Source organism: Salvelinus namaycush, chromosome 24 (assembly GCF_016432855.1).
Source record: "Salvelinus namaycush isolate Seneca chromosome 24, SaNama_1.0, whole genome shotgun sequence".
Classification (NCBI taxonomy): Eukaryota; Metazoa; Chordata; class Actinopteri; order Salmoniformes; family Salmonidae; genus Salvelinus; species Salvelinus namaycush.
Genome location: NC_052330.1, coordinates 21,233,548 through 21,258,267, shown reverse-complemented (window position 1 = coordinate 21,258,267; position 24,720 = coordinate 21,233,548). Strand labels below are relative to the sequence as shown.

The 24,720-nt window shown below is 44.9% G+C and overlaps 1 protein-coding gene across 1 annotated transcript in view; it reads right to left on the bottom strand.

Annotated features, from left to right (window-relative positions):
- Positions 1-24,151, bottom strand: part of LOC120019078 (SAM and SH3 domain-containing protein 1-like) — a 309,614-nt gene extending 285,463 nt beyond the window's left edge. Inside the window, exon 1 of the mRNA XM_038962317.1 lies at positions 23,645-24,151. Within this exon, the coding sequence (XP_038818245.1) occupies positions 23,645-24,151 (507 nt within the window). The remainder of the gene's footprint in view (positions 1-23,644) is intronic.
- Between the last annotated feature and the right edge of the window lie 569 nt (positions 24,152-24,720).

The window sequence follows — 24,720 nt, the reverse complement described above, 5'->3', positions numbered from 1 at the left end:
TACTAAGTAGACCAGACCAAGGTGCTACTAAGTAGACCAGACCAAGGTACTACGAAGTAGACCAGACCCAGCTGCTACTAAGTAGACCAGACCAAGGTGCTACTAAGTAGACCAGAACCAGGTGCTACTAAGTAGACCAGACCCAGCTGCTACTAAGTAGACCAGACCCAGCTGCTACTAAGTAGACCAGACCAAGGTGCTACTAAGTAGACCAGACCAAGGTGCTACTAAGTAGACCAGACCCAGCTGCTACTAAGTAGACCAGACCCAGCTGCTATTGTGTCAGTGTCTATAGAAAACACACGCAGTTATGTAGGCCGGAATTTACAACAACAAAATATATAGTGAACAGCCTGAGTGAACGATCTTCCTTTATCCACCATCCTTGACTGAGAGACTGACTAAAACATGTTTTTTCTCTAGTGCTTTCCTTAATTAAAGGGACAAAAAAAATTGCCACGGTAGCCAGTCCTGCTGCGCCCCCCCCCATGTAGGTTTTCCTTACAACTCTGCCTTCAGTATGAGTGTGTTATCAGTTCATTAATATGATCAGACAGAAAACTGTATGCAACTTCCAGAAAAACCCTGTTATAGCAGGTTCCCAGTGGTCGGAAAAGTACCCAATTTACACACTTGAGTAAAAGTAAACATACCTTAGTAGAAAATGACTCAAGTAAAAGTCTAAAAGTATTTTGTTTTAAAAGTAAAAATATAAATAATGTCAAATTCTTTATATTAAGCAAATCAGACAGCACCATTTTCTTGTTTTTTTATTCGTTGATAGCCAGGGGCACACTCCAACACTCAGACATCATTTACAAACACAAAGCCCAGTCCAGACTCCTCAGAACAGGCACCATGTGGAACATGGTGAGACAGACACACACTAAGGGCCTACAGGGGAAACACTGGGCTCCACTGGATCCAGGAGGACACTGAGATATATCAAAATTGTGGTCAATTAACCATTTTCTTTGTGGAGTTTGATGTATGCTTGGGGTCATTCTATTGCTGGAAGTTCTAATGCGGCCAAGTTTCAGCCTCCTGACTCCATGATGCAGTTGACCTAAATAAGGGCCCCATGATCAGTGGAAGCAAAACAACCCCATAATATCCCAGATCCACCAGCATGTAACAGTAGGTATGAGGTTCTTTTCTGCATATGCATCCTTCTTTCGAGGCCAAACCCACCTCTGCTGTGCTTGGCCAAAGAGCTCTATTTCCGTCTCATCTGACCATAGCACTCGGTTCCAATCCCAAGTGCCATTGCCGTTAAGCAAACTGCTGGCATTTACATGTTTTGGTTGTTCTCAATAAAGTTTTTTTTTTATGGCAACCCTTCCAAAGAGCCTATTGGCTTAGAGATGGCTTCTAATTCTAGATTTTGAGTTAACCACTGTTCCAGTGGTTTTAAATGTCTTAATTGTTGCCCTAATCAGTTGTTTTTTTGTACACATTGCCTGATTTATGAAAGTCAACAAACATTTGTTTCAGACGACTTTATAGCGCAGAATGTTAATGCAGATTTAAATGCCCACACAAATATTATAAGCTGAAAGACTATGGTCAGAGTTTACCCATGATGATGCACAACAATGTAAATCAATAAGTCAGCGTTTTAGTCAGTATGATATATTCAGCAAATCCGAATGTATGACTTTGGATGTTTTCGTGAGTCTTACGTGTCTTTTCCTATGACATGACGTGCAAATTCTTTTCATCTTGCGTTTTGTTTCAGGGTTAGGTTTTATTTCAATGTTACCACCCACCAGCATGGCAATGTTTATTCATCAGAAACACCTGCTGCAAAATTCTTCCTATTTGTGAGTCGTCTGCGAGCCAAACAGCTTTTCTCTTTTAGCCAACACTTGGATTTCCACTAGATAAAACAGCCACAACGTCAAAATTGGCTATATCGTACAAATTCATGAAAATAAAAATACGTTTTTTGGTCTTAATTTAAGGTTAGCAGTGTGGTTAACGTTAGGGTTTAAAATCGGATTTTAAGAAGAGAAAAAATGTTATGTAACTAGTGATGACCATTATCATAATCCATTGGATAATTATTGAATTTCACTTATGTTTTAGCTAGTCTGGCAAAAAAAAATATATGACCGTTATAAATTGTAAAATTGCATGATATGATTGCATTTTAGAACCCCGCTCCCCCCCGTCGCCCTAATATAAATGGTTTTGACAACTAACGTTTTAGGCAAACTCGTTTTACATGGCCCAGTCACCCGGGTTTGCAAGGATCGCAAATTTTCGACCATTCCATCGATCCTAAAGAGAAATCTCCAACCCCCGGGGCACCGGGCCACGCAAATCAATCTCGTTCCAAACCATTCAATAGTTAGGTTATCCATATTACCTGAATTTATATGATTTATTTGAGACAGAACAAAGAATATAGCTATTTGACAATGTCCGTATGCATGTCCAAATATTAATGACGTCTGGAATCCGACACGGTTTCACTGGAATTATCAAACGACAAGAGTCAGACAAACGTCAACCCTCAAAATGTCAACAGCTCGTATAAGCACGGTTTAGCTGAGACTCATCTCTTGACAGGTTTGAAAAGCCTTGGTAGTCTTTTTCTGAAAATAATAATTTTTAGCTGAAATGCTGCTCACATAACTTTCATTAGCTGGCTAAGGTTAGCATGCTAGCTGGTTACATTAACAGCTGTCTGCAATGGGTGCGTGTTGGTGGCAGGGAAGTCAGGCGCAGGAGAACGAATTTGGTATAAACGGAGACGTTTAATAAGTGCTCATAAAACTCCAAAAACCAAAATTTACAAAAAAAATAATAAAAGTGGGGTACAAAACCCGTCGCACACCGACACATGACTTGCACAGAGGGTTAAATACGCAACATGTAATTGATGGGATTGGAACCAGGTGTGAAGGAAGACAAGACAAACCAATGGAAAATGAAAAATGGATCAGTGATGGCTAGAAGGTTGGTGACGTCGACCGTCGAACACCGCCCGAACAAGGAGAGGGACCGACTTCGGCGGAAGTCGTGACACTGTCAGTCAGTGCCCTTTTTGTTGTTATTTCTCTACTACACATGGAGATCACCACAACATTCCCACCCCCAATTCCTGAACATGTATTTGCAGTCTGCGTCAGTCTTCGAGGTGGAACCTAAAAGAGAATTTCCGCTCTAGGTCATGAATTACTCGAAATAGGTACGGCAACGTCCTCTGAGGTGGGCCATTCATTTTGTTAGAATTAATTCAAAATAATCATTTGAGGTGCCAATAATTTTGACACTTATCTTTTTGAGATTTTTTACATTTTTTAAATCTCTTTCTCTGAGCAAATATTTTAGTACAAAAGAGTATATATATTTTATTTATGTAAGCATACAGTATACAATAGCTCGGTATTTGTATTATTTATGTTATAATTATTATTATTATTTTTTTTAATCTTATTCCAATATATTCTCAATTGACCCACAAATGTGTATGTACTCTCTCTGTCATCAACAGTCTGATTGGGATTGGAGGCAGCCATGTTCCCTCCTCTGCTTCCATCCTGGCAGTAATAAGCAATACGAGCCCTTCAGCTACAAATGTGTGCTGTTCTGGTATTGTGGTTTTGCCAACATGTATGATCATACATGCATGATTGGAGAGCAAGCCTCACTGCACACAAGGCTGCCGTTTTATTTTGAATAAACATTTGAATACGTTTCCAGATGTATTTGTCATACCTACGGGTACACATGGTATCCATCGTCCAACAACATTCTTACTTGCAGGTTCCTTCTCGACAATGCAACAACAATAATAAATAATAAAATATAAGAGTATGAACATCAAGTAAATGGCTCAGTAGAATAGAATAAACATTTTAGCGTAAGTATAATACCGGAAGGCCCAATTTATAGTCCAATATTTACACGTGTATTGATGAAGGGGGGATGGGGGACAGTGAATAAACTGAGCAGTATAATAACAGTCTGGTAGCAGCAGTTGTGATGTGTGTGTAGCATGAATGTATATGTGTGTGTTTGTGTATTTCTGTGTGGGTGTGTGCATGAGTGAGTGCATGTGCGCTAAGGTGCGGCGAATCAGAGCAGGTGGTCAGTCCAGTTCAAGTGTTCAGCAGTCTGATGGCTTGCACTGTAGATAGAAACTGTCTCTGAGCCTGTTGGTGTCAGACCTCATACTCTGATACCGTTGCCCAACATTAAGGGAAAGAACAGCTCATGGCTGGGGTGTGTGTGGTCCTTGATGATACTGCGGGACTTCCTCAGGCACTGTATCAAGTAGATGTCTTGGATGGGTGGGAGCATAGTCCCAGTGATGTACTGGGCCGTCTTCACCACCCGCTAGAGAGCTTTGCAGTCGTGGATGAACCAATTCCCATACAAGGTCGTGATGCAACCGGTCGTGATGCAACCGGTCAGGATGCTCCCGATGGTGCAGCGGTAGTATTTGGAGAGGAATTTCTTCAGCCGTCTTAGGAAGTAGAGATACTGTTGTGCCCTTTGACAATAGTGGTGGTGTTGTTGGTCCATGATAAGTCCTCGATGATGTGGACGCAAAGGAACTTAAAACTCATGACTCTCTCTACTGCAGTCCCGTTGATATGGATCGGGCCATGTTCCCTCCTCTGCTTCCTGTCTTCAACTATCAGCTCTTTTGTTTTGTTGAGGTTGTTGTCATGACACCACAACACCAGTTCACTTACCTCCTCCCTATATGCTGACTCGTCGTTCCTGGTTATCAGGCCTACAACCGTAGTGTCGTCAGCAAGCTTGATAATGGAGTTGGTGTCGTGCAAAGCCACACAGTCGTGGGTGAAAAGGGAGTACAGCAGAGTACAGGGAGCCCCTGTGTTAAGAGTCAGTATCGAGGAAGTGTTGTTGCTAATCCTCACAGCCTGTAGTCTGCCCGTCAGGGTTCAGGATCCAGTTGCAGAGGGTAGTGGCCAGACCCAGGGTTCTGAGCTTGGTGTTGAGCTTGGAGGGAACAATAGTGTTGAATGCTGAACTGTAGTTAACGGACAGCATTGTCACATAGGTGTTCTTCTTGACCAGATGTGTTACGGCTGTGTAAATAGCGATGGAAATGGCATCTTCCGTGGATCTGTTGGAATGGTAGGCAAATTGCATTGGGCCAAGTGTGCCTGCCTGGCATGCTAGCCTTTATGTGGGCCATCCTCTCGAAGCACTTCATGATGTGAGCGAGACCGGGGTGATAGTCATTTGGGCATGTCACCTTGTTTTTCTTGACCACTGGGATGATGGTAGTCTCCTTAAAGCAGGTGGGGACTACAGCCTATAATATGTTACGAATTTGCAAAATGATAAATGATATGTTACAAATTCTAGCTAGGTGGCAACATTAGCTAGGTGGCTAACGTTAGCTAGGCTAGGGGATAGGGGTTAAGGTAAGGGTTACGTTTAGGAGTTCGGTTAAATGGTTAAGCAACCATCTGTCTTATGTAACTACACCAAATGTAACATATACTAATTTGAGTGTCCTGGATTTTTGTGTACAATGCTATGTTTAGTCTATGAGACCAGGCTGGGAGGACAGGGGAGGAAGTAGTGTCAATTTGTTGACAGGCATGTGCTCCTCTCCCCTCCTACAGAGCTGAGCCCATTCACACAAAATTAACAGTGGAATCTGCAGATTGCAAATATGAATGCATGTTTTACATAATAATAGACATAAACTGAGCAGTGGGATTCCTGCATGACAATGAAGCTTCATGCATAATCACACAAGTCCTTTAACATGCTCCCAGCAACATTATACTGTACTTCACAAACACAGCCTGTTTCATATCTCTCTCTCTCTCTCTCTCTCTCTCTCTCTCTCTCTCTCTCTCTCTCTCTCTCTCTCTCTCTCATGTATATAGGTAGGCCAACCCAGGTCGATTCTATAGTCCTCCTCAGCGTCAGTACTGTGGGGGATTTGGGAGGAGGAGCCTAACAATCTATTGTTCTGGGAGTGACAGCCTGTTCTCATCTAGCCTCAGAGTCTGACCGACCGTACAGGACAGGAGGGAGGACACTTCCTTAAGCCTCCATGGTGTGATGAAGGATTATATTTACAGCACTGTGCAGCAGGGAAAGGCCATATGACAGACGTTTGTTTCATATATTTTTTTAGAAGGTTTTCTGGTCTCTATTTTCTAATTAAACAGGTATTTTGAATTTGAGGAAATGTTGTAAACCCCAACATTCTGTTTAGTCAGTAAACAGTATATAATGATGAGTAGAGCGACATTCTTCCACCCATCTCAATCTTTCATGAGCTGCCACTGGACTCTATCTATATAGTAAGAATCTCTTGCTTAATCTGCTCTCTATCATACCTACTCTTCATCACTTCTTCCATGACATAATGCACCTCAATCAATGTTTCAGTGTCTAAAGCTATGAACCATTGGTTGGTTGACAATGTAATTTAATAAATTGCTCACATTTAAGACACATAAACACAACCTTGAAGAGGCAGACACAGACTGTCATACATGTAAATATAACATGGGCATGCATGGCAACGGTAGGAGCATTTATTCTGTGTGCCTGCCTGCGTGCGTGCATGCATGCGTCGGTGTGTGTATGTGCGTGCGTGTTACTTCACCCGTGATTAACAGAATAAGAGATCATTTTCCTGTCTGTCACCACAAGGCTGTGACCAGACTGACCACCACACATTAATTAAAGATTATCAGAGTTAGTTAGTCCATCTTGGCAGCAGACACCACCCTCAATATAAACAAACAAAAAACAACAGCAGACTCAGCTGTCTCTCCTAGTCTTGTAATGTAGTCAAGGGAACAAATCCAGTTAAACAAAAAAATCGGAATTTATCTTTGAAAACTCCCGCGTCAAAACAAATAATAATTTTTGCGTAATCCTCTTTGAATGGGGGGGAAACATTTCAAAAGCCGTCACTACGGTTACGTAAAGGGGGACAATCATGAATGTCAAACAAGGCCAGCTTTAATTAAGACATGCTTTCTGATGAGTAGGTTTACACACAGAGTCAACACAGGCCAAGAAACAACTCCCTCCTCCATGGGCCTGGTATGAAACTAGAACCCCAAGACTAAAGTGAGGGTGGAGCTGGAGTTATAGCTAACTAACTGAGACAAAGCCTGGAGGGCCAACCCAGTTTGTCACAAAAGAGCCTTGGAATCAGAGGAGGAGAGAAGGAGCCTTCCACACATTTCCACATTAAGCTTCAGGAAATTCCTCCCCTTAGAACAAATCCCAAGAGCTATTAAAATAAACAAGGGTTGGTTTGGCGCCGTCCTTCAACAAAGATCTGCTGACACAAAATGGTGGTTCTGTGATTCAACCCTGGCAGCTCAGACTGAATCAATCTCCACCATTAACACACAGTGACCTCACATAGCCACAGGAGTACGTGAGCGTCCTTCAAGCCTCTAGCACCCTCAAACTCAACTCTGGACCTCGAAGCCAGTTCCAATGCGGTGTTCTTATTGTTCCCCTCTAATCTGGACTAATTAAGACCTGGGACACCAGGTGTGTGCGTTTAATTATCAGGTAGAACAGAAAACCAGCAAGCGCCGGACCTCGTAGGGTAAGAGTTGAATACCCCTGCTCTAGCAGGTCAACCATTTAGCATTGACGAAGCATAATAATGACCTCTCTACTGATAAAGAGTAACAGTAGGATAGCCATTTGGACAGAAGACTCCATGGATTTAAAAGCCTAAAATCTGATTTCCTGGCTCTAGGCCACCGTGTTAACCCAATTGAGCCTTAGTTGCCTCCACTTTACATGAAATACAGTAGTGGGCAATTAGTAGGCCTATTTAATGAATTTAACAATGAACCCTGACATTTAGAGAGGGCACACAAAAATAATTAGTCCAGTGAACTCTGACCTTCCATACTGAGCATGCCCCGACTGGCACTGCTAATGATGGCCCCTGATTGGTTAACCCCCAGACTCTCCGATCACAGTCACACAGCATAAGCCTGATGAGCTAGCTCACCATCATAACATATACATCTGCATCTATCTCTCTCTCCATCCCCAATGGCACAATCCATTTGACAATGAACTGTTAACAACAATCCAAAGAGGCAAATCAAAGGGTTGCATATTACATCAGTTAACTAGGGTACATGATCTATCAGTGCTGATACAAGCCTAATTGGCTATTACTATCAGGGAGCCTCAGAGGTAAAGTGCCTCCGCAGCATACATTAAACTGGCACCTGTTATGCACTTTCCATAATTAGCACCCTCTCTGTGGCGTAGCATGCTGTGCAGCGTGCTATATACACACACACATATATACATGCACACACCCACATGAACACATGCACACAGCCACACATGCGCGTGCACAAACACACCAGTATTTACTCTTCCAGACAAGCCCATAAATGTTTGATTAATGCTTACAGTATCAGAGGTGGCAAACCACAAAACACAGGCCAGAGTCAGAGTCAGAATCATAAAATGACTGTGGTCTATTTAAGCAATAAGGCACGGGAGGGTGTGGTATATGGCCAATATACCACGGCTAAGGGCTGTTCTTGTGCACGATGCAACGCGGAGTGCCTGGATACAGCCCTTGGCTGTGGTATATTGGCCATATACCACACCCTCCCGTGCCTTATTGCTTAAATAGACCACAGTCATTTTATGATTCTGACTCTGACTCTGGGTGCATTACTGCTATTATAAACAGGTTACTCACATAATTAGAGCAGTAAAAATACATGTTTTGTCATATCCATGGTATACGGTCTGATACACCACGGCTGTCAGCCAATCAGCATTCAGGGCTCGAACCACACAGTTTATAATTATATAAAAATACGATGTGCGATAATCTCATGCTTGTGTGTGTTTGAGTGAATCAGAATAGTGTACTAACTGGTTGTTTAGGCTAATGAAGGTCTGGATCCAGCCAGGTATGTAGAGTCACAGACAGACACTGTGTGGTGTATTACAACCCTGCCAGGCACAGCCACCACAAAGCCCCTCAGCCAGGTACAGAGACACAGCAACACCCGTGTGGTCCCCATGATCAAAGCCTCTCTGCACAGCCCTACACTGATGCGTTGGAAATGGACCAATTAGAGAGGAGAGAGTGGGAGGGGGAGATGGGTTCTCTGGCGGAGCAGTGTTCGTTCCTTACCTTCCTTACCCCGACCCTTATATTACCTTCAGAAAGGATAATCACACTCCCCCCTCTCTCTCTTTCTCACACTCTTGCCCTGTGGCCCATGGGACCATTCTGACAGACAAGTTGATAGGTGTGCGGGTTAGGCCTACTCCTCTCATCATTCTGTTAAATGACTCATGCAGTCTTAGATGTGTCTTAAAGAGGACAGGGTAATAGTGTGACTGCTGTTGGTGGTCTTAAGTTCTCGACACACCGGTAGTATTTGCCGGCCGAGAGTACTTAGAACCTCTGAACAAAGTGCCAGCCGTAATTTGAAAAGCGATGTAGAATAGCGGGAAAATGGTGTAAACGGCCACCCACGGCTGGTCCCTAAAACACACCGCGCGAACGAACAGCAGGTCGACATTCGGTGCAGATCGACATTCAGTGCAGGGCAAAACTCGGTGCAGGGTGACATTTGGTGCAGGTCGACATTCGGTGCAGGGCGACATTCGGTGCAGGGCGAAACTCGGTACAGGTCGACATTCGGTGCAGGTCGACATTCGGTGCAGGTCGACATTCGGTGCGGGTCAACATTTGGTGCAGGGCGACATTCAGTGCAGGGAGAAACTTGGTGCAGGGCGACATTCGGTGCAAGGCGACATTCGGTGCAAGTCGACATTTGGTGCAGGTCGACACTGTAACTAGTGTACCTGAACACACCATGGCATCCTCCCAGGGACCAGGGAAAGGTCACCTGACATCATATCCTGTCTGTTGCTTTACAGCTGCTGATTAATGATGCTGCAGCCTGGACCCATGCTCTGGAGGGAGCGCCCTCATCCCTCACTCCCCCCGTTTAACACTATCTTCATAGAGAAGGGATTACGCTATCCATTTGACACAGAGACCGTGGGGACTGGGGAGACATGGGGCTAGGGCTGGGAAAACACACTGGAGAAAGTGCTCTGCCACCTTTTATAAAAGCAGAGTCGTGACTATGAAAAGGAGGGTTGATATTTTATAGGTATGAAGTAAAAACGTATAGGATTGACCTCTGAAGACATTTGACCCTAAAGGTTGGAGTCATTTAAGAACTACATTGCAATTTTCAAAGAATAAGCCCTCTAAAAGAACACATTATCAGGACTAGCTGGGAATTGCCAGCTACCTCATGATAGGATATTATCACAATACTTAGGTGCCGATACGATACGTATTGCAATTCTCACAATTCTATAGGTAGTGTGATTCAATACTGGGAGTTTATTGCGATTAGATGTTCTTAACATATTGCTCACCATATGTCTGGAAATAAAAAAGCAGTCATGGAAATAAAATAGCTGAAAACAAATATCTCCCTATCTAAAAATAAGATGGTGAACAAGCAATGCAGGAAAAATACTGGAGTTATTGCATCTTTGCCAGAATTATGCAATAAAATGCAATAATCCCAACCTGCACTCTGCCACTTAACCTCCTAATACCACCAATCCCAGACTACATGCAGCCGGACAAACAAGGTAACTAATCTTTAAATACCCACAATCTGTTTCTATGGCAACCCCTGCCTTCACAGGCACCCCGGTGCATGAACCCTGACTGGTGGCGTGCATAGTGGGAGGGAGACACAATAGGTCACACACATGCTAATATAAGAAGATATAACAAAGGCCAACTCTATGGGCTACAACCACAAATGATTCTGTGTTTTGATTGCACACAAACTGATTTCCTGTGAGCTCCAATCATTGTCTACAGAATAGGTTGGTATAATGATCCCTTCTTTAATCAACCCGACTGTGATCTACACGCAATGGGGATGTGTGCAATCTGGTTCCTGACACACACAGATGCTGGAGCCTGCTCTCTTGTCACTCTCTATCCTACAGGGGCACTTGATTGCTTCATTTGCTTTGCTGTCCATGTTGCAGAACAGGATGGATTCATTATGGTGTTGTACTTGTAGCTGTAACACTGTAAATATCAAGAACCCCTTATGATTCATATTCACCAACGCTAACTGAATAAATCTGCCGCTATCCAACCTCTGGACAGAAACCTAGCTGGATAGCAAAAAACATATGTCCAATTCACACATTAGTAAAATACACACTTGTACAGGTGAAATAGGACAAATATAAGCACAGACCAAATTATTAAAATATTATTATCTATTGAATTTGACACTGGAGCCGAGTCCGAAGTGTTGAAGAAATGTGCACAATAAATACGTGTTTATGGCTGCCTTTGAGCAAAGATTCCTGTGAGCAAAGATTCTCCCTCTCTCGCGTTCTCTACCCCCCCCCCCCCTCTCTCTCTTACAATCCACAGGCCTTGATAGAAACACCTGAGGACAGTAGCATATAGGCCTTTTCACCTCACAATTTAGGCTCTACATGGATATACAGTGGGGGAAAAAAGTATTTAGTCAGCCACCAATTGTGCAAGTTCTCCCACTTAAAAAGATGAGAGAGGCCTGTAATTTTCATCATAGGTACACTTCAACTATGACAGACAACATGAGAATTTTTTTCTCCAGAAAATCACATTGTAGGATTTTTAATGAATTTATTTGCAAATTATGGTGGAAAATAAGTATTTGGTCACCTACAAACCAGCAAGATTTCTGGCTCTCACAGACCTGTAACTTCTTCTTTAAGAGACTCCTCTGTCCTCCACTCGTTACCTGTATTAATGGCACCTGTTTGAACTTGTTATCAGTATAAAAGACACCTGTCCACAACCTCAAACAGTCACTCTCCAAACTCCACTATGGCCAAGACCAAAGAGCTGTCAAAGGACACCAGAAACAAAATTGTAGACCTGGACCAGGCTGGGAAGACTGAATCTGCAATAGGTAAGCAGCTTGGTTTGAAGAAATCAACTGTGGGAGCAATTATTAGGAAATGGAAGACATACAAGACCACTGATAATCTCCCTCGATCTGGGGCTCCACGCAAGTTCTCACCCCGTGGGGTCAAAATGATCACAAGAACGGTGAGCAAAAATCCCAGAACCACACGGGGGGACCTAGTGAATGACCTGCAGAGAGCTGGGACCAAAGTAACAAAGCCTACCATCAGTAACACACTACGCCGCCAGGGGCTCAAATCCTGCAGTGCCAGACGTGTCCCCCTGCTTAAGCCAGTACATGTCCAGGCCCATCTGAAGTTTGCTAGAGAGCATTTGGATGATCCAGAAGAAGATTGGGAGAATGTCAGATGAAACCAAAATATAACTTTTTGGTAAAAACTCAACTCGTCGTGTTTGGAGGACAAAGAATGCTGAGTTGCATCCAAAGAACACCATACCTACTGTGAAGCATGGGGGTGGAAACATCATGCTTTGGGGCTGTTTTTCTGCAAAGGGACCAGGACGACTGATCCGTGTAAAGGAAAGAATGAATGGGGCCATGTATCGTGAGATTTTGAGTGAAAACCTCCTTCCATCAGCAAGGGCATTGAAGATGAAATGTGGCTGGGTCTTTCAGCATGACAATGATCCCAAACACACCGCCCGGGCAACAAAGGAGTGGCTTCGTAAGAAGCATTTCAAGGTCCTGGAGTGGCCTAGCCACTCTCCAGATCTCAACCCCATAGAAAATCTTTGGAGGGAGTTGAAAGTCCGTGTTGCCCAGCAACAGCCCCAAAACATCACTGCTCTAGAGGAGATCTGCATGGAGGAATGGGTCAAAATACCAGCAACAGTGTGTGAAAACCTTGTGAAGACTTACAGAAAACATTTGACCTCTGACATTGCCAACAAAGGGTATATAACAAAGTATTGAGAAACTTTTGTTATTGACCAAATACTTATTTTCCACCATAATTTGCAAATAAATTCATAAAAAATCCTACAATGTGATTTTCTGGAATTTCTTTTCTCATGTCATAGTTGAAGTGTACCTATGATGAAAATTACAGGCCTCTCTCATCTTTTTAAGTGGGAGAACTTGCACAATTGGTGGCTGACTAAATACTTTTTTGCCCCACTGTATCCAATCTGTCTCTCACGTTCCTGACCTGTTTTCTGTTGTTTTTGTATGTGTTTGACGGTCAGGGCGTGAGTTTGGGTGGGTAGTCTATGTTATGTGTTTCTATGTTGGTTAAAGGGTGACCTGATATGGCTCTCAATTAGAGGCAGGTGGTTTTCATTTCCTCTGATTGAGAGCCATATTAAGGTAGGTGTTTTCACATTGATTGTTGTGGGTGGTTGTCTCCTGTGTCAGTGTATGTTACGCCACGCGGGACTGTTTCGGTTTTGTTTGTTCGTTCGTTTTATGTAGTCAGTTTTCCTGTTCTTGCGTTCTTCGTGTTTCATGTAAGTTCGTCGTCCAGGTCTGTCTACGTCGTTTGTTGTTTTGTAATTTATTCAAGTGTTCGTCGTGTTTTCTGTTTTGTTTATTAAAAATCATGTCTATTCACAACGCTGCATTTTGGTCTAATCCTTGCTACTCCTCTTCGGATGAGGAGAAGGAGGAAGCCCGTTACAGAACCACCCACCAAACCCGGATCAAGCAGCGGGACCACGAACAGTGGTCCACGAAAAAAGGATTGCAGGATTTCTGGAGTTGGGAGGAAATCATAGAGGGAAAAGGACCCTGGGCTAAGGTGGGAGTGAATCGCCGCTTTGAGGAGGAGAAGGAGGCAGCCACAGCCCAAAACCGCAGATATGAAGGTACGCGGCTAGCAAGGAAGCCCGAGAAGAAACCCCAAAAATTTCTTGGGGGGGGGCTAAGAGGTAGTGGGCCATGGGCAGGTAGGAGACCTGCGCCCACTTCTCAGGCTAACCGTGGAGAGCGGGAGTACGAGCAGACACCGTGTTACGCAGTAGAGCGCACGGTGTCTCCTGTACGTGTGCATAGCCCGGTGCGGGTTATTCCACCTCCCCGCACTGGTAGGGCTAGATTGAGCGTTGAGCCGGATGTCATGAAGCCGGCCCTACATATCTGGCCACCAGTACGCCTCCTCGGGCCGGCTTACATGGCACCAGCCTTACGCATGGTGTCCCCGGTTCGCCTACATAGCCCGGTGCGGGTTATTCCACCTCCCCGCACTGGTCGGGCTACGGGGAGTATTCAACCAGGTAAGGTTGGGCAGGCTCAATGCTCAAGGGAGCCAGTACGCCTGCACGGTCCGGTATTTCCGGCGCCACCTTCCCGCCCCAGCCTAGTACTACCAGTGCCTACACCACGCACCAGGCTTCCAGTGCATTTCCAGAGCCCTGTTCCTCCTCCACGCACTCTCCCTATGGTGCGTGTCTCCAGCCCAGTGCCTCCAGTTCTGGCACCACGCACGAAGCCACCTGTGCGTCTCCAGAGCCCTGTACGCACTGTTCCTTCTCCCCGCACTCGCCCTGAGGTGCGTGCCCTCAGCCCGGTACCTCCAGTTCCGGTACCACGCACCAGGCCTATAGTGCGCTTCGAGAGGTCAGTGTGCCCTGTCCCTGCTCCCCGCACTAGCCTTGAAGTGCGTGTCTCCAGTCCGGTGCCTCCAGTTCCGGCACCACGCACCAGGCCTACAGTGCGCCTCATCCGGCCAGAACCATCCGTCTGCCCAGTGCCATCTGAGCCATCCGTCTCCCCAGCGCCGTCTGAGCCATCTGTCTGCCCAGCGCCGTCTGAGCCATCTGTCTGCCCAGCGCCGTCTGAGCCATCTGTCTGCCCAGCGCCGTCTGAGCCATCTGTCTGCCCAGCGCCGTCTGAGCCATCTGTCTGCCCAGCGCCGTCTGAGCCATCTGTCTGCCCAGCGCCGTCTGAGCCATCTGTCTGCCCAGCGCCGTCTGAGCCATCTGTCTGCCCAGCGCCGTCTGAGCCATCTGTCTGCCCAACGCCGTCTGAGCCATCCGTCTGCCCAGCGCCTTCTGAGCCATCCGTCTGCCCAGCGCCTTCTGAGCCATCCGTCTGCCCAGCGCCTTCTGAGCCATCCGTCTGCCCAGCGCCTTCTGAGCCATCCGTCTGCCACGAGCCATTAGAGCCGCCCGTCTGTCCCGAGCCATTAGAGCCGTCCGTCAGTCAGGAGCCGCTAGAGCCGTCCGTCAGTCAGGAGCTGCCAGAGCCGCCAGCCAGTCAGGAGCTGCCAGAGCCGCCAGCCAGTCAGGAGCTGCCAGAGCCGCCAGCCAGTCAGGAGCTGCCAGAGCTGCCCTACAGTCATGAGCTGCCCTACAGTCATGAGCTGCCCTCCAGTCATGAGCTGCCCTCCAGTCAGGAGCTGCCCTCCAGTCAGGAGCTGCCCTCCAGTCAGGAGCTGCCCTCCAGTCAGGAGCTGCCCTCCAGTCATGAGCTGCCCTCCAGTCAGGAGCTGCCCTCCAGTCAGGAGCTGCCCTCCAGTCATGAGCTGCCCTCCAGTCAGGAGCTGCCCTCCAGTCAGGAGCTGCCCTCCAGTCCGGAGCTGCCACCCAGTCCGGAGCTGCCACCCAGTCCGGAGCTGCCATTAGTACAGAGTTGTCCCTCTGTCCGGAGCTACCTCTCTGTCCTGAGCTACCTCTCTGTCCTGAGCTACCTCTCTGTCCTGAGCTACCTCTCTGTCCTTAGCTACCTCTCTGTCCTTAGCTACCTTTCTGTCCTGAGCTACCTCTCTGGCCTGAGCTACCTCTCTGGCCTGAGCTACCTCTCGTTCCTGAGTTGTCTCCTCTATGTAGGAGGGGCCTTAGTGAAGGTTCCTGGACCATGGTCGGGGGCGAGGGTCGCCACTCAAAGGACGCTAAGGAGGGGGACAAAGACAGTGGTGGAGTGGTGTCCTCGTCCACTGCCGGAGCCGCCACCGCGGACAGATGCCCACCCAGACCCTCCCCTTGAGTTTTAGGGGTGCGCCCGGAGTTCGCACCTTGAGGGGGGGGTTCTGTCACGTTCCTGACCTGTTTTCTGTTGTTTTTGTATGTGTTTGACGGTCAGGGCGTGAGTTTGGGTGGGTAGTCTATGTTATGTGTTTCTATGTTGGTTAAAGGGTGACCTGATATGGCTCTCAATTAGAGGCAGGTGGTTTTCATTTCCTCTGATTGAGAGCCATATTAAGGTAGGTGTTTTCACATTGATTGTTGTGGGTGGTTGTCTCCTGTGTCAGTGTATGTTACGCCACGCGGGACTGTTTCGGTTTTGTTTGTTCGTTCGTTTTATGTAGTCAGTTTTCCTGTTCTTGCGTTCTTCGTGTTTCATGTAAGTTCGTCGTCCAGGTCTGTCTACGTCGTTTGTTGTTTTGTAATTTATTCAAGTGTTCGTCGTGTTTTCTGTTTTGTTTATTAAAAATCATGTCTATTCACAACGCTGCATTTTGGTCTAATCCTTGCTACTCCTCTTCGGATGAGGAGAAGGAGGAAGCCCGTTACACTGTCAATCCCCTTTCAAGTATTTTCCACCCACTGCCTGAAAGAGCAAAATAACCACTGTTATGGAAATCATGGATTATAATATTTAAACAGCTCCATGACTCCCTGACCTTTCAATTTAGGCCTATTTATACTGTAGAAAGATTAAGTAAACCTAAAGCAATTCATCAATTCAGTGCTGAGTGTATAAACACACATGCTTCGTGTGAATGTACAGTATGTATTTCAACTAATTAGTGAAACCTTGACAAAGTTAGAGAACGCAGTATAGTTTTCTAGATACATAACATTGATATTGACCATGAACCTAGCTTTCTCTTCCCCAGACCATGATGCAGTATGTTCATGCAGACAGCCAGTGTGTGCCTGAAGGCTGACGCAGTCATCCCTGTAATACCAGAATAGCTCTGATAACATATGTGATAACATATCTGATAATATATCTGATAACATATCTGATAATTTATCTGATAATTTATCTGATAACATATCTGATATATCTGATAATATATCTGTCATTCATGTCTCATCAGGACCTACAGTGGAAATAGTCATGGCTGCAGCGACCGGCAACAACATAGCCTGGACGCTTTATTTAAAGGTGTTGCCATGACTATGCATAGCTCTGTAACCTATATCTTGCCAGTATAGAATTAGACTAATAAGCTGAGTGTATACTGTGGCTAAAACTTTACAACATACAGTATATGCCGTGATAGATTTCTAAACAATAATCAATTATCATTATAACTGTAAATGTTATGTAAAGTATTCATTAGAGTATCTGAAGCATTTCAACTGTGTTTCTGGGTAATTTGAATAGTCTACTTACGCCCACAGCCTCACATAAGCAAGTTTTCTAGTATGACTAAAGCTGCTTAAAAGCCACTCGATTATGTGAGAAACAAAGAGCACAGGAGGAAAACGTCCCAGTGAAATGAGAAGGCCAGCTGCACACACAGTGTTACACTACTTTTCCCACATTTTCACTTGTTCCCTGGAGAAGGGTGGTCATGTCTGTCTGTCTCTGTGGGCCCGACTGGACAGAAAGCCAGCCATTAAAACGTTCTGTGGTGCTCTGATAAAACAATGACACACACCATTCTCTATGGAGAAAATACATAGCAGGCTACTCCTTTAATTTCCAGAAAACTTCACAAGACTGAGGGTGCATATATATCTGATTTCTTTTGACAGCTGTGGAAGAGCTCAGGAGCCTCACATACAGGTAACTGCCAAAATAATGGAAACACTTGATTAAATGAGGGATACAAAGTATATTGAAAGAAATTGCTTAATTAAGAGTTAATTAAGCAATTAACATCCCATCAATCTTAGGGTCATGTATAAAATGCCCAGTAGTTTGCTACCATAGCTAGAATAAGAGATCTCAGTGGCTTTGAGAGGGGTTTCAAAGGAGCATAGAGGGTTTAAAGGGTGCATCTGTCTGTCTGTCTGTCTGTCTGTCTGTCTGTCTGTCTGTCTGTCTGTCTGTCTGTCTGTCTGTCTGTCTGTCTGTCTGTCTGTCTGTGTCTGTGTGCCACCAGATCTCAACCCAATTGAACACTTCCAGAGTGGCGCCTGAGACATACGTTTTCCACCACCATCAACAAAACACCAAATTATGGAAGAATGGTGTCGCATCCCTTCAATAGAGTTCCAGAATGGTGTCGCATCCCTTCAATAGAGTTCCAGAATGGTGTCGCATCCCTTCAATAGAGTTCCAGAATGGTGTCGCATCCCTTCAATAGAGTTCCAGAATGGTGTCGCATCCCTTCAATAGAGCTCCAGAATGGTGTCGCATCCCTTCAATAGAGTTCCAGAATGGTGTCGCATCCCTTCAATAGAGCTCCAGAATGGTGTCGCATCCCTTCAATAGAGTTCCAGAATGGTGTCGCATCCCTTCAATAGAGTTCCAGAATGGTGTCGCATCCCTTCAATAGAGTTCCAGAATGGTGTCGCATCCCTTCAATAGAGTTCCAGAATGGTGTCGCATCCCTTCAATAGAGTTCCAGAATGGTGTCGCATCCCTTCAATAGAGTTCCAGAATGGTGTCGCATCCCTTCAATAGAGTTCCAGAATGGTGTCGCATCCCTTCAATAGAGTTCCAGAATGGTGTCGCATCCCTTCAATAGAGTTCCAGAATGGTGTCGCATCCCTTCAATAGAGTTCCAGACACTTATAGAATCTATTATAGAATCTATGCCAAGGTACATTGAAGCTGTTCGAGGGGTCGTGGTGGCCCAACGCCCTATTAAGACACTTTATGCGTGTGTTTCCTTTATTTTGGCAGTTACCTGTACATTACAGCACTGAGCACACAGTCCGGAGGCCCTATTACCCAAAATGTAAATGTTATATTCTGATAGTGTACTGGAGCTAGAACCATTGAGACCCAGAGGGACTGTAGTACTGTATGGTCCGTTTCCTCTTGTCAACTCCGATCAGGATCACCCCAGCTCAGCTAGTGTTTGAATAGCAGGTCAAACCCAGTAGGGGTCAAAGATCAGGGAACTAGCTAACAGCCTAGACACAACACACCCAGATGTTGTTCAGGTTCTCAAGTGCTAGTGTTTATTATGCATAGCCTGGTACCAGGTCTGTTGGTGCTGTATAGCAAACTTTTATAGTCGTTGACATGACAATTACCATAGGAGTTGGCAAGACAGCACTAACTGATCTAGGAACAGGCTATATTTGGCAGCCTTTAAGTGTAGAATAAAAGGAGACTGGTAGTAAAGCAATTTGAGTGTGTTTTGTGTGAAGGGAATGAGAATGGTCCATCCCTCTATGACCCTACATCCCCTCCTTCCCCCTCCTCTATCCTTTACCTGTCTCACTAATTTACTTTCTCTCCCTGACTCAAGCCCATACGGCCATCCTTGACATTTTATGACTTCCTTTTTACGAGCAGTTGTTGATTACACCTTTAAAGGGTCCTTATTAAAGGCTGAGAGCAAACAGGGCTTTCAGCAGAAACCTTGGCAAACACCAGGGCCGTTCCGTTCTAAAGGGTCTCCTTTTCCCGTCTTGTGGCAGCATGCCAGCCCACAGGGTGTAACATGAAGAAAAGAAGATGCTTGGCTAAATGAAAAGCTTTCACCAAATTACTCTGCTGCCTGGCTTATCAATAATGAAAAAGCTCTTAATTATGTAAAAACAGAGCATAATGTCTTCCTTGTGAGAAAGTGGAGAGATGGAATCACTGGTCACTTTAAATGGAACACTAGTATCTTAAATAATGTTTACATACTGTTTTATACTCATTTCATATGTATATACTGTATTCTACTGTATTCTAGTCAAGCTAGGAACACAAGCATTTTGCTACACCCGCCATATTATCTGCTAAATATGTGTATGTGACCTATAACATTTGATTTGTTTGGGAAGGAGTTATTCACCCGGGGTTAAATGCTATTTTGAGTGGGGAACAATGTTATGGATGATGCATGTACCATAAAATTGTAACACAGAAATGTATATTATTTTACTTAGCACTATACTACACCACATGAATGATACATTGTTATGACCACTATCTTATATCTGAAACATTCAGGAAGTTAAACCCCTATAAACAAAGCTCTTTTTCACACTACGGTTTGGCTGTACTTCAGTCTGGCCTAAGGGGTTTCTATAGCCATAATGCAGGAGTGGACCATGGTCATTTTCTCATTAGGCCAACTAGAGGATCTCTAACAGAAAGCTGATTTCCTGAAAGGCGAGGAAGCTGGGATATTCAAAGAACTAAGAGAGGAAGCAAGGTTAGAGTGAAGCATGGAAGGTGACGATCTTGTCCTTTCACTCAGGGAGGAAACCAATAATAGCATCAACTACCCCATACTGACTTTCCATCTTCCTTCACAAAGACTCAACAACTCCATGTATTAACTGAATGTCTCACATTGGTAAGGAGCATTAAGCCACAAGCTTGATAAAAACTCCCACCAGATTGAATCAACTGCTCTCAGGTCAGTTTAAGGCTTTGAACAAGTGATGTGAAGTTTCCCGTAAGAACTTATCTAGGAACAGCTTACCCTCCACAAATCCTGACATTGGGGGAAATGCTAAACTGACCTTAGATAAGCATCAGCAGCCTAGTCCTCTTAACAAACACTGGTTCCAGTCCTGTTTCTGTTTGAGCAGCATAAACCTCCATCTATGTACAGTCATCCTCTCCACATGACACCCAGTTGTTTCATCACCCTCCCATCAGAACAATGCAGGCCACTTGTCTCCTCAGTGCTATTCCATGGGCAGAAATCGGAAATCCAAAACACAACACTAGTGAATGGACACGTGGCTCCATCAGCCTGCAGTCAAACAATGGGGGCATCTCCCTGAGTTTAGCTTCCACTTCCTAACCACACAGACACAGGGCATACAGAGGAAAGACTAGTATTGTGGAGGTGTACAGGACAGAGGCTGATATCTAACGCCCTACAACGCGGACATTCATGGACAGTCAAATCGTGGACGGTTTGTAACTGAAATAGTAGAGATTCAAATCAGCGTCACAAAGCAATAACATTTAACGAGCTGCCCTTCCCATTCATTCCAGATCATCTGATTGGCTGGATCAAGAGGAAATATAGGGCAGAGCACTATCCTGTTAACTGCTACTGTTTCTGCAAGCCTTTTGGCGCCTGAAGACAGGGCACATTTTTAAAAACATTTTTCTAACTCAATTCAACATCTCCACTTTAATTAGCAGAAACTGACATGCTTTGACCACAAATCTCTGTGTGCTTCAGGGACAGCATTACACTGGGTCTGTGATTCAATATGGTCAGATATAACATCTTCTAGATATCATAAAGTAGATGCAGAGAGTAAAGTACCTCTCTCCTTGTGTCTCCTCAGCCTCCATGCTCTGGAATGGCAACATTGTCACCACAACACAGCAAGAGGATGAGCCATGTTGCACCAAATCACTGTTTTCCGCTGCTGCTCCAGAGCAAAGCAAAGCAGCTAAACTCTAATTAGGCCTCCCTAACCTCAGACACCGACACAGGAAGAAAATATAATTTCACTTAATTTGTTTTACTCTTTTCCAAAAGCATTTGTCGTTGATGGTGTCAATGTCACTTCTCAGTCAGGAAAATGCAATGAAGGAATTAAAAGGAACCAAGAAAATCAATAAGCACAAGTGTAGTATCTAAGTAGCCATTAGCAAGCAATATGACTGCACTGCACACAACAATTATACACCAAACACTATCAATAATGCTAGTATTGTTCTCCAATGAGAAATACAGAACTGTGCAATCATAGATGTGTTTGAGCAATGATACCACCCCTCCCTCTCTCTGTATCTCCCCCCCAGACAAGGGCTCCCTGTGGTCTAGATAAGGATCATGGGTATTAATGTCTCCCAGCAGAGCCCTAGTAGTGAAGTGTTGGCTTATGGTCCTATAGCTTCATATGGACGTGGCAGTCAATGACACTTCAGAGCATCATCACTGAGCAGTGCTGGAGGAAGTACTGTGTCTACACATTGAGCACAAAAACAAACAGAGAAGCAGTGTGAACATAGAGTTACCAGACACTGACCCTTCTACAAAACCGCCATTTGCTTATCTATGCTGTATTTAATGTACTATGCAAGCCTTGTTGAAACTACCATGTCTGGTCTCAGGGGCAGAGAGAGAAGAACCCTGCACTGACCAATCAGAGGCCAGCTGGTCCCAGTTCCATCACGGAGGGCTCCTCACACTTGACTCGCTCCTGAGGAGGAGACTACTGGCCTGGATCACATTCAACACTCTACTGCAGGGTTTCACACTCACATACTGTATGTATACACGCAAGCACGCACACATGCACACACACACACACACACACACACACACACACACACACACACACACACACACACACACACACACACACACACACACACACACACACACACACACACACACACACACACACACACACACACACACACACACACAGAGAGAGCGAGAGAGAGACCTTGAACTGCTTATTCTCCTCAAAAGCCTCAATGTCGAGGCTTTGGCTCTAAATAAATACAGCCTTTAACCGTCTGGAGACAACACTTTGTTTCAAAGTGAGTTTAGCCATAGTCCTGGAAAAATCCCACATCTCTGTGGGATTCCCATTTATAGGAAAAGGGATAATGCCAGGAATACAAAGAGGCAGAAGAAGTGCTGACAAAACACCCAAATTAAGAGTCTGCAATTTGAATATTGATCACTTAGAAATCCCAGATAAAGTCTGGATGTTCACTGTAAGATTTCAAGATTTAAGGAAAAATTCAAAAATGGAAACCCTTGAGATAACATGTGCATGAGATAATCCTTTGAAATGCTATTTTCTCTGTAGAATAAAACACGGATCTTTTTCATCGTATCCCAAAAAATTTAATGTACATTGCATTGCACGGCTATGGTGACAAAAGCTGTGTGTATGTGTGTGTGTGTGTGTGTGTGTGTCTCTCTCTCTTTCTCTCTCTGTACTAACAAAGTGGTCATTGAGTGAGCCCTCAGTAGGCTGAGCATCTGATGTAAAGCCACTGATCTGATATAAAGATGCTATCAATCTTCCTCCTCAAATGAGCTCCAGCAGAAAACCAGCTGGACACCCTCAATTTAGACTGCTGCTAATCAATGATGATGACACACATTCATCAACTAAAATGGCCTGGGCCAAAATGAGCATGATGACGCAGGTTGATCCAACTCCTCAGAGAGGTCTGCGGGCTGGACAGACAGGTAAGAAACACTAGACAGGTGAGTGTGAATTAATCAATCATCCAAGTGTGTTTCTCTCTACAGGAAATCAGAGAATGATTGAAGGCTCCTCCTCTTCCTGCTCATTGATCCACAGCAGCCAGCCGTCACCACGGCAGCATTCACTAACTCACACAACCCCAGGGGAACATAGGGCCAGACAAGGACACATCCCCAGGGGACAACAGGGCCAGACAGGGCTCTCCTGAGGCCTGACAACCAGCAATGGCTCAGACAATAACCATTTGATCTGAGATGCATATCTATGATATAGCATAGCCAACCCAACTTGTATTTCATGAGTAGCATCTTTCTCATATTCAAAATGATTTGGATGACTGATTATCCTTTGCATGACATGGGACTGGTTATAATGATGGTATGCATTGGTTATACAGCTTTCCAGTGAGAGGTATAGTCTTGATGATGATCTCACCTTGTTTGAGTATGGTGGCCTGGCAAGGTTGACTCCATCTCTGATGACTTTATCCCTGATCATGATCTTCAGCTTCAGTTTGGGGTAAATCACCAGCTCCCTCCGGTTGCCAAGCGTCAGGTTCCTCTGCGCGCCCAGATACGCGCCCCCATTCCTCCCGACCCGGTCACTATTCGGTTCGGTCCAAGACTTGGACCCCCGGAGTTTAGACTCGTACTGGTCCACCAGGTGACTAGGACACATTTCGGACGCGGGGGGCATCGGCTCAAGTGTAAAGTACAGCCCCGCTGCAGTCTCCTTATCGTCGTCTTTCAGCCTTTGCACCGCGTCGTGGATCCTTTGCCGGTGGTGCGGTATGTAGACACCGATAGCATCCAGGTCGGGGTCTCCAATTTGTTTGCAAACTTCCAGATCATCGTAACCGTTATCCACGAAGAACTCCACATACTGAGAGAGCTGGAGGGTCTTCAGCCACTCAAACACGATGACAGGTCCGGTGCTTGTCATGTTTGGGTATTGTAGCTACTGTAAATAGGCTAATGTAAAGAGTGCAGAACAGAACAGCACCAATAATTACTTCCCCAAACGGATTTTAAATCTCATTGTTAAATGCAAATGAAAATGGCAGTATCTTCGCAAATAATGCAGTCTAAATGTCAGGAACACACGAAGAGAGGACAATGCAAATGTTAGAATCCATGACTCAAAAATAATAGCCTAAACTGTAGGCGACGTAGTTCAAAATTCTATTATTTTTTAATAGGGAATATGGAATATTTGGCCTCCAGTTATTCTGTGATAATATCCAATAAACCCGTCTGGTGAAAAAGGTCAGTGAAACGAAATACACTGATATCCTTTGACACATGCCAATATTTGCAGACGGAGATGAGTTCAGTGGATGCAGTGATAGCTTTCAAATCCCCGATGTCATTTGCCATCGATGTTAGTCGCCCATATTGACATGCCAGGTTCACGGTAAACAATCACTTTAGGCAAAGAAAAAAAATCATTATTTAAAACCAAGAATTGTTCCAGATTTAGACGGATTAGAAAGTGTTACCGTATTCAGTAAT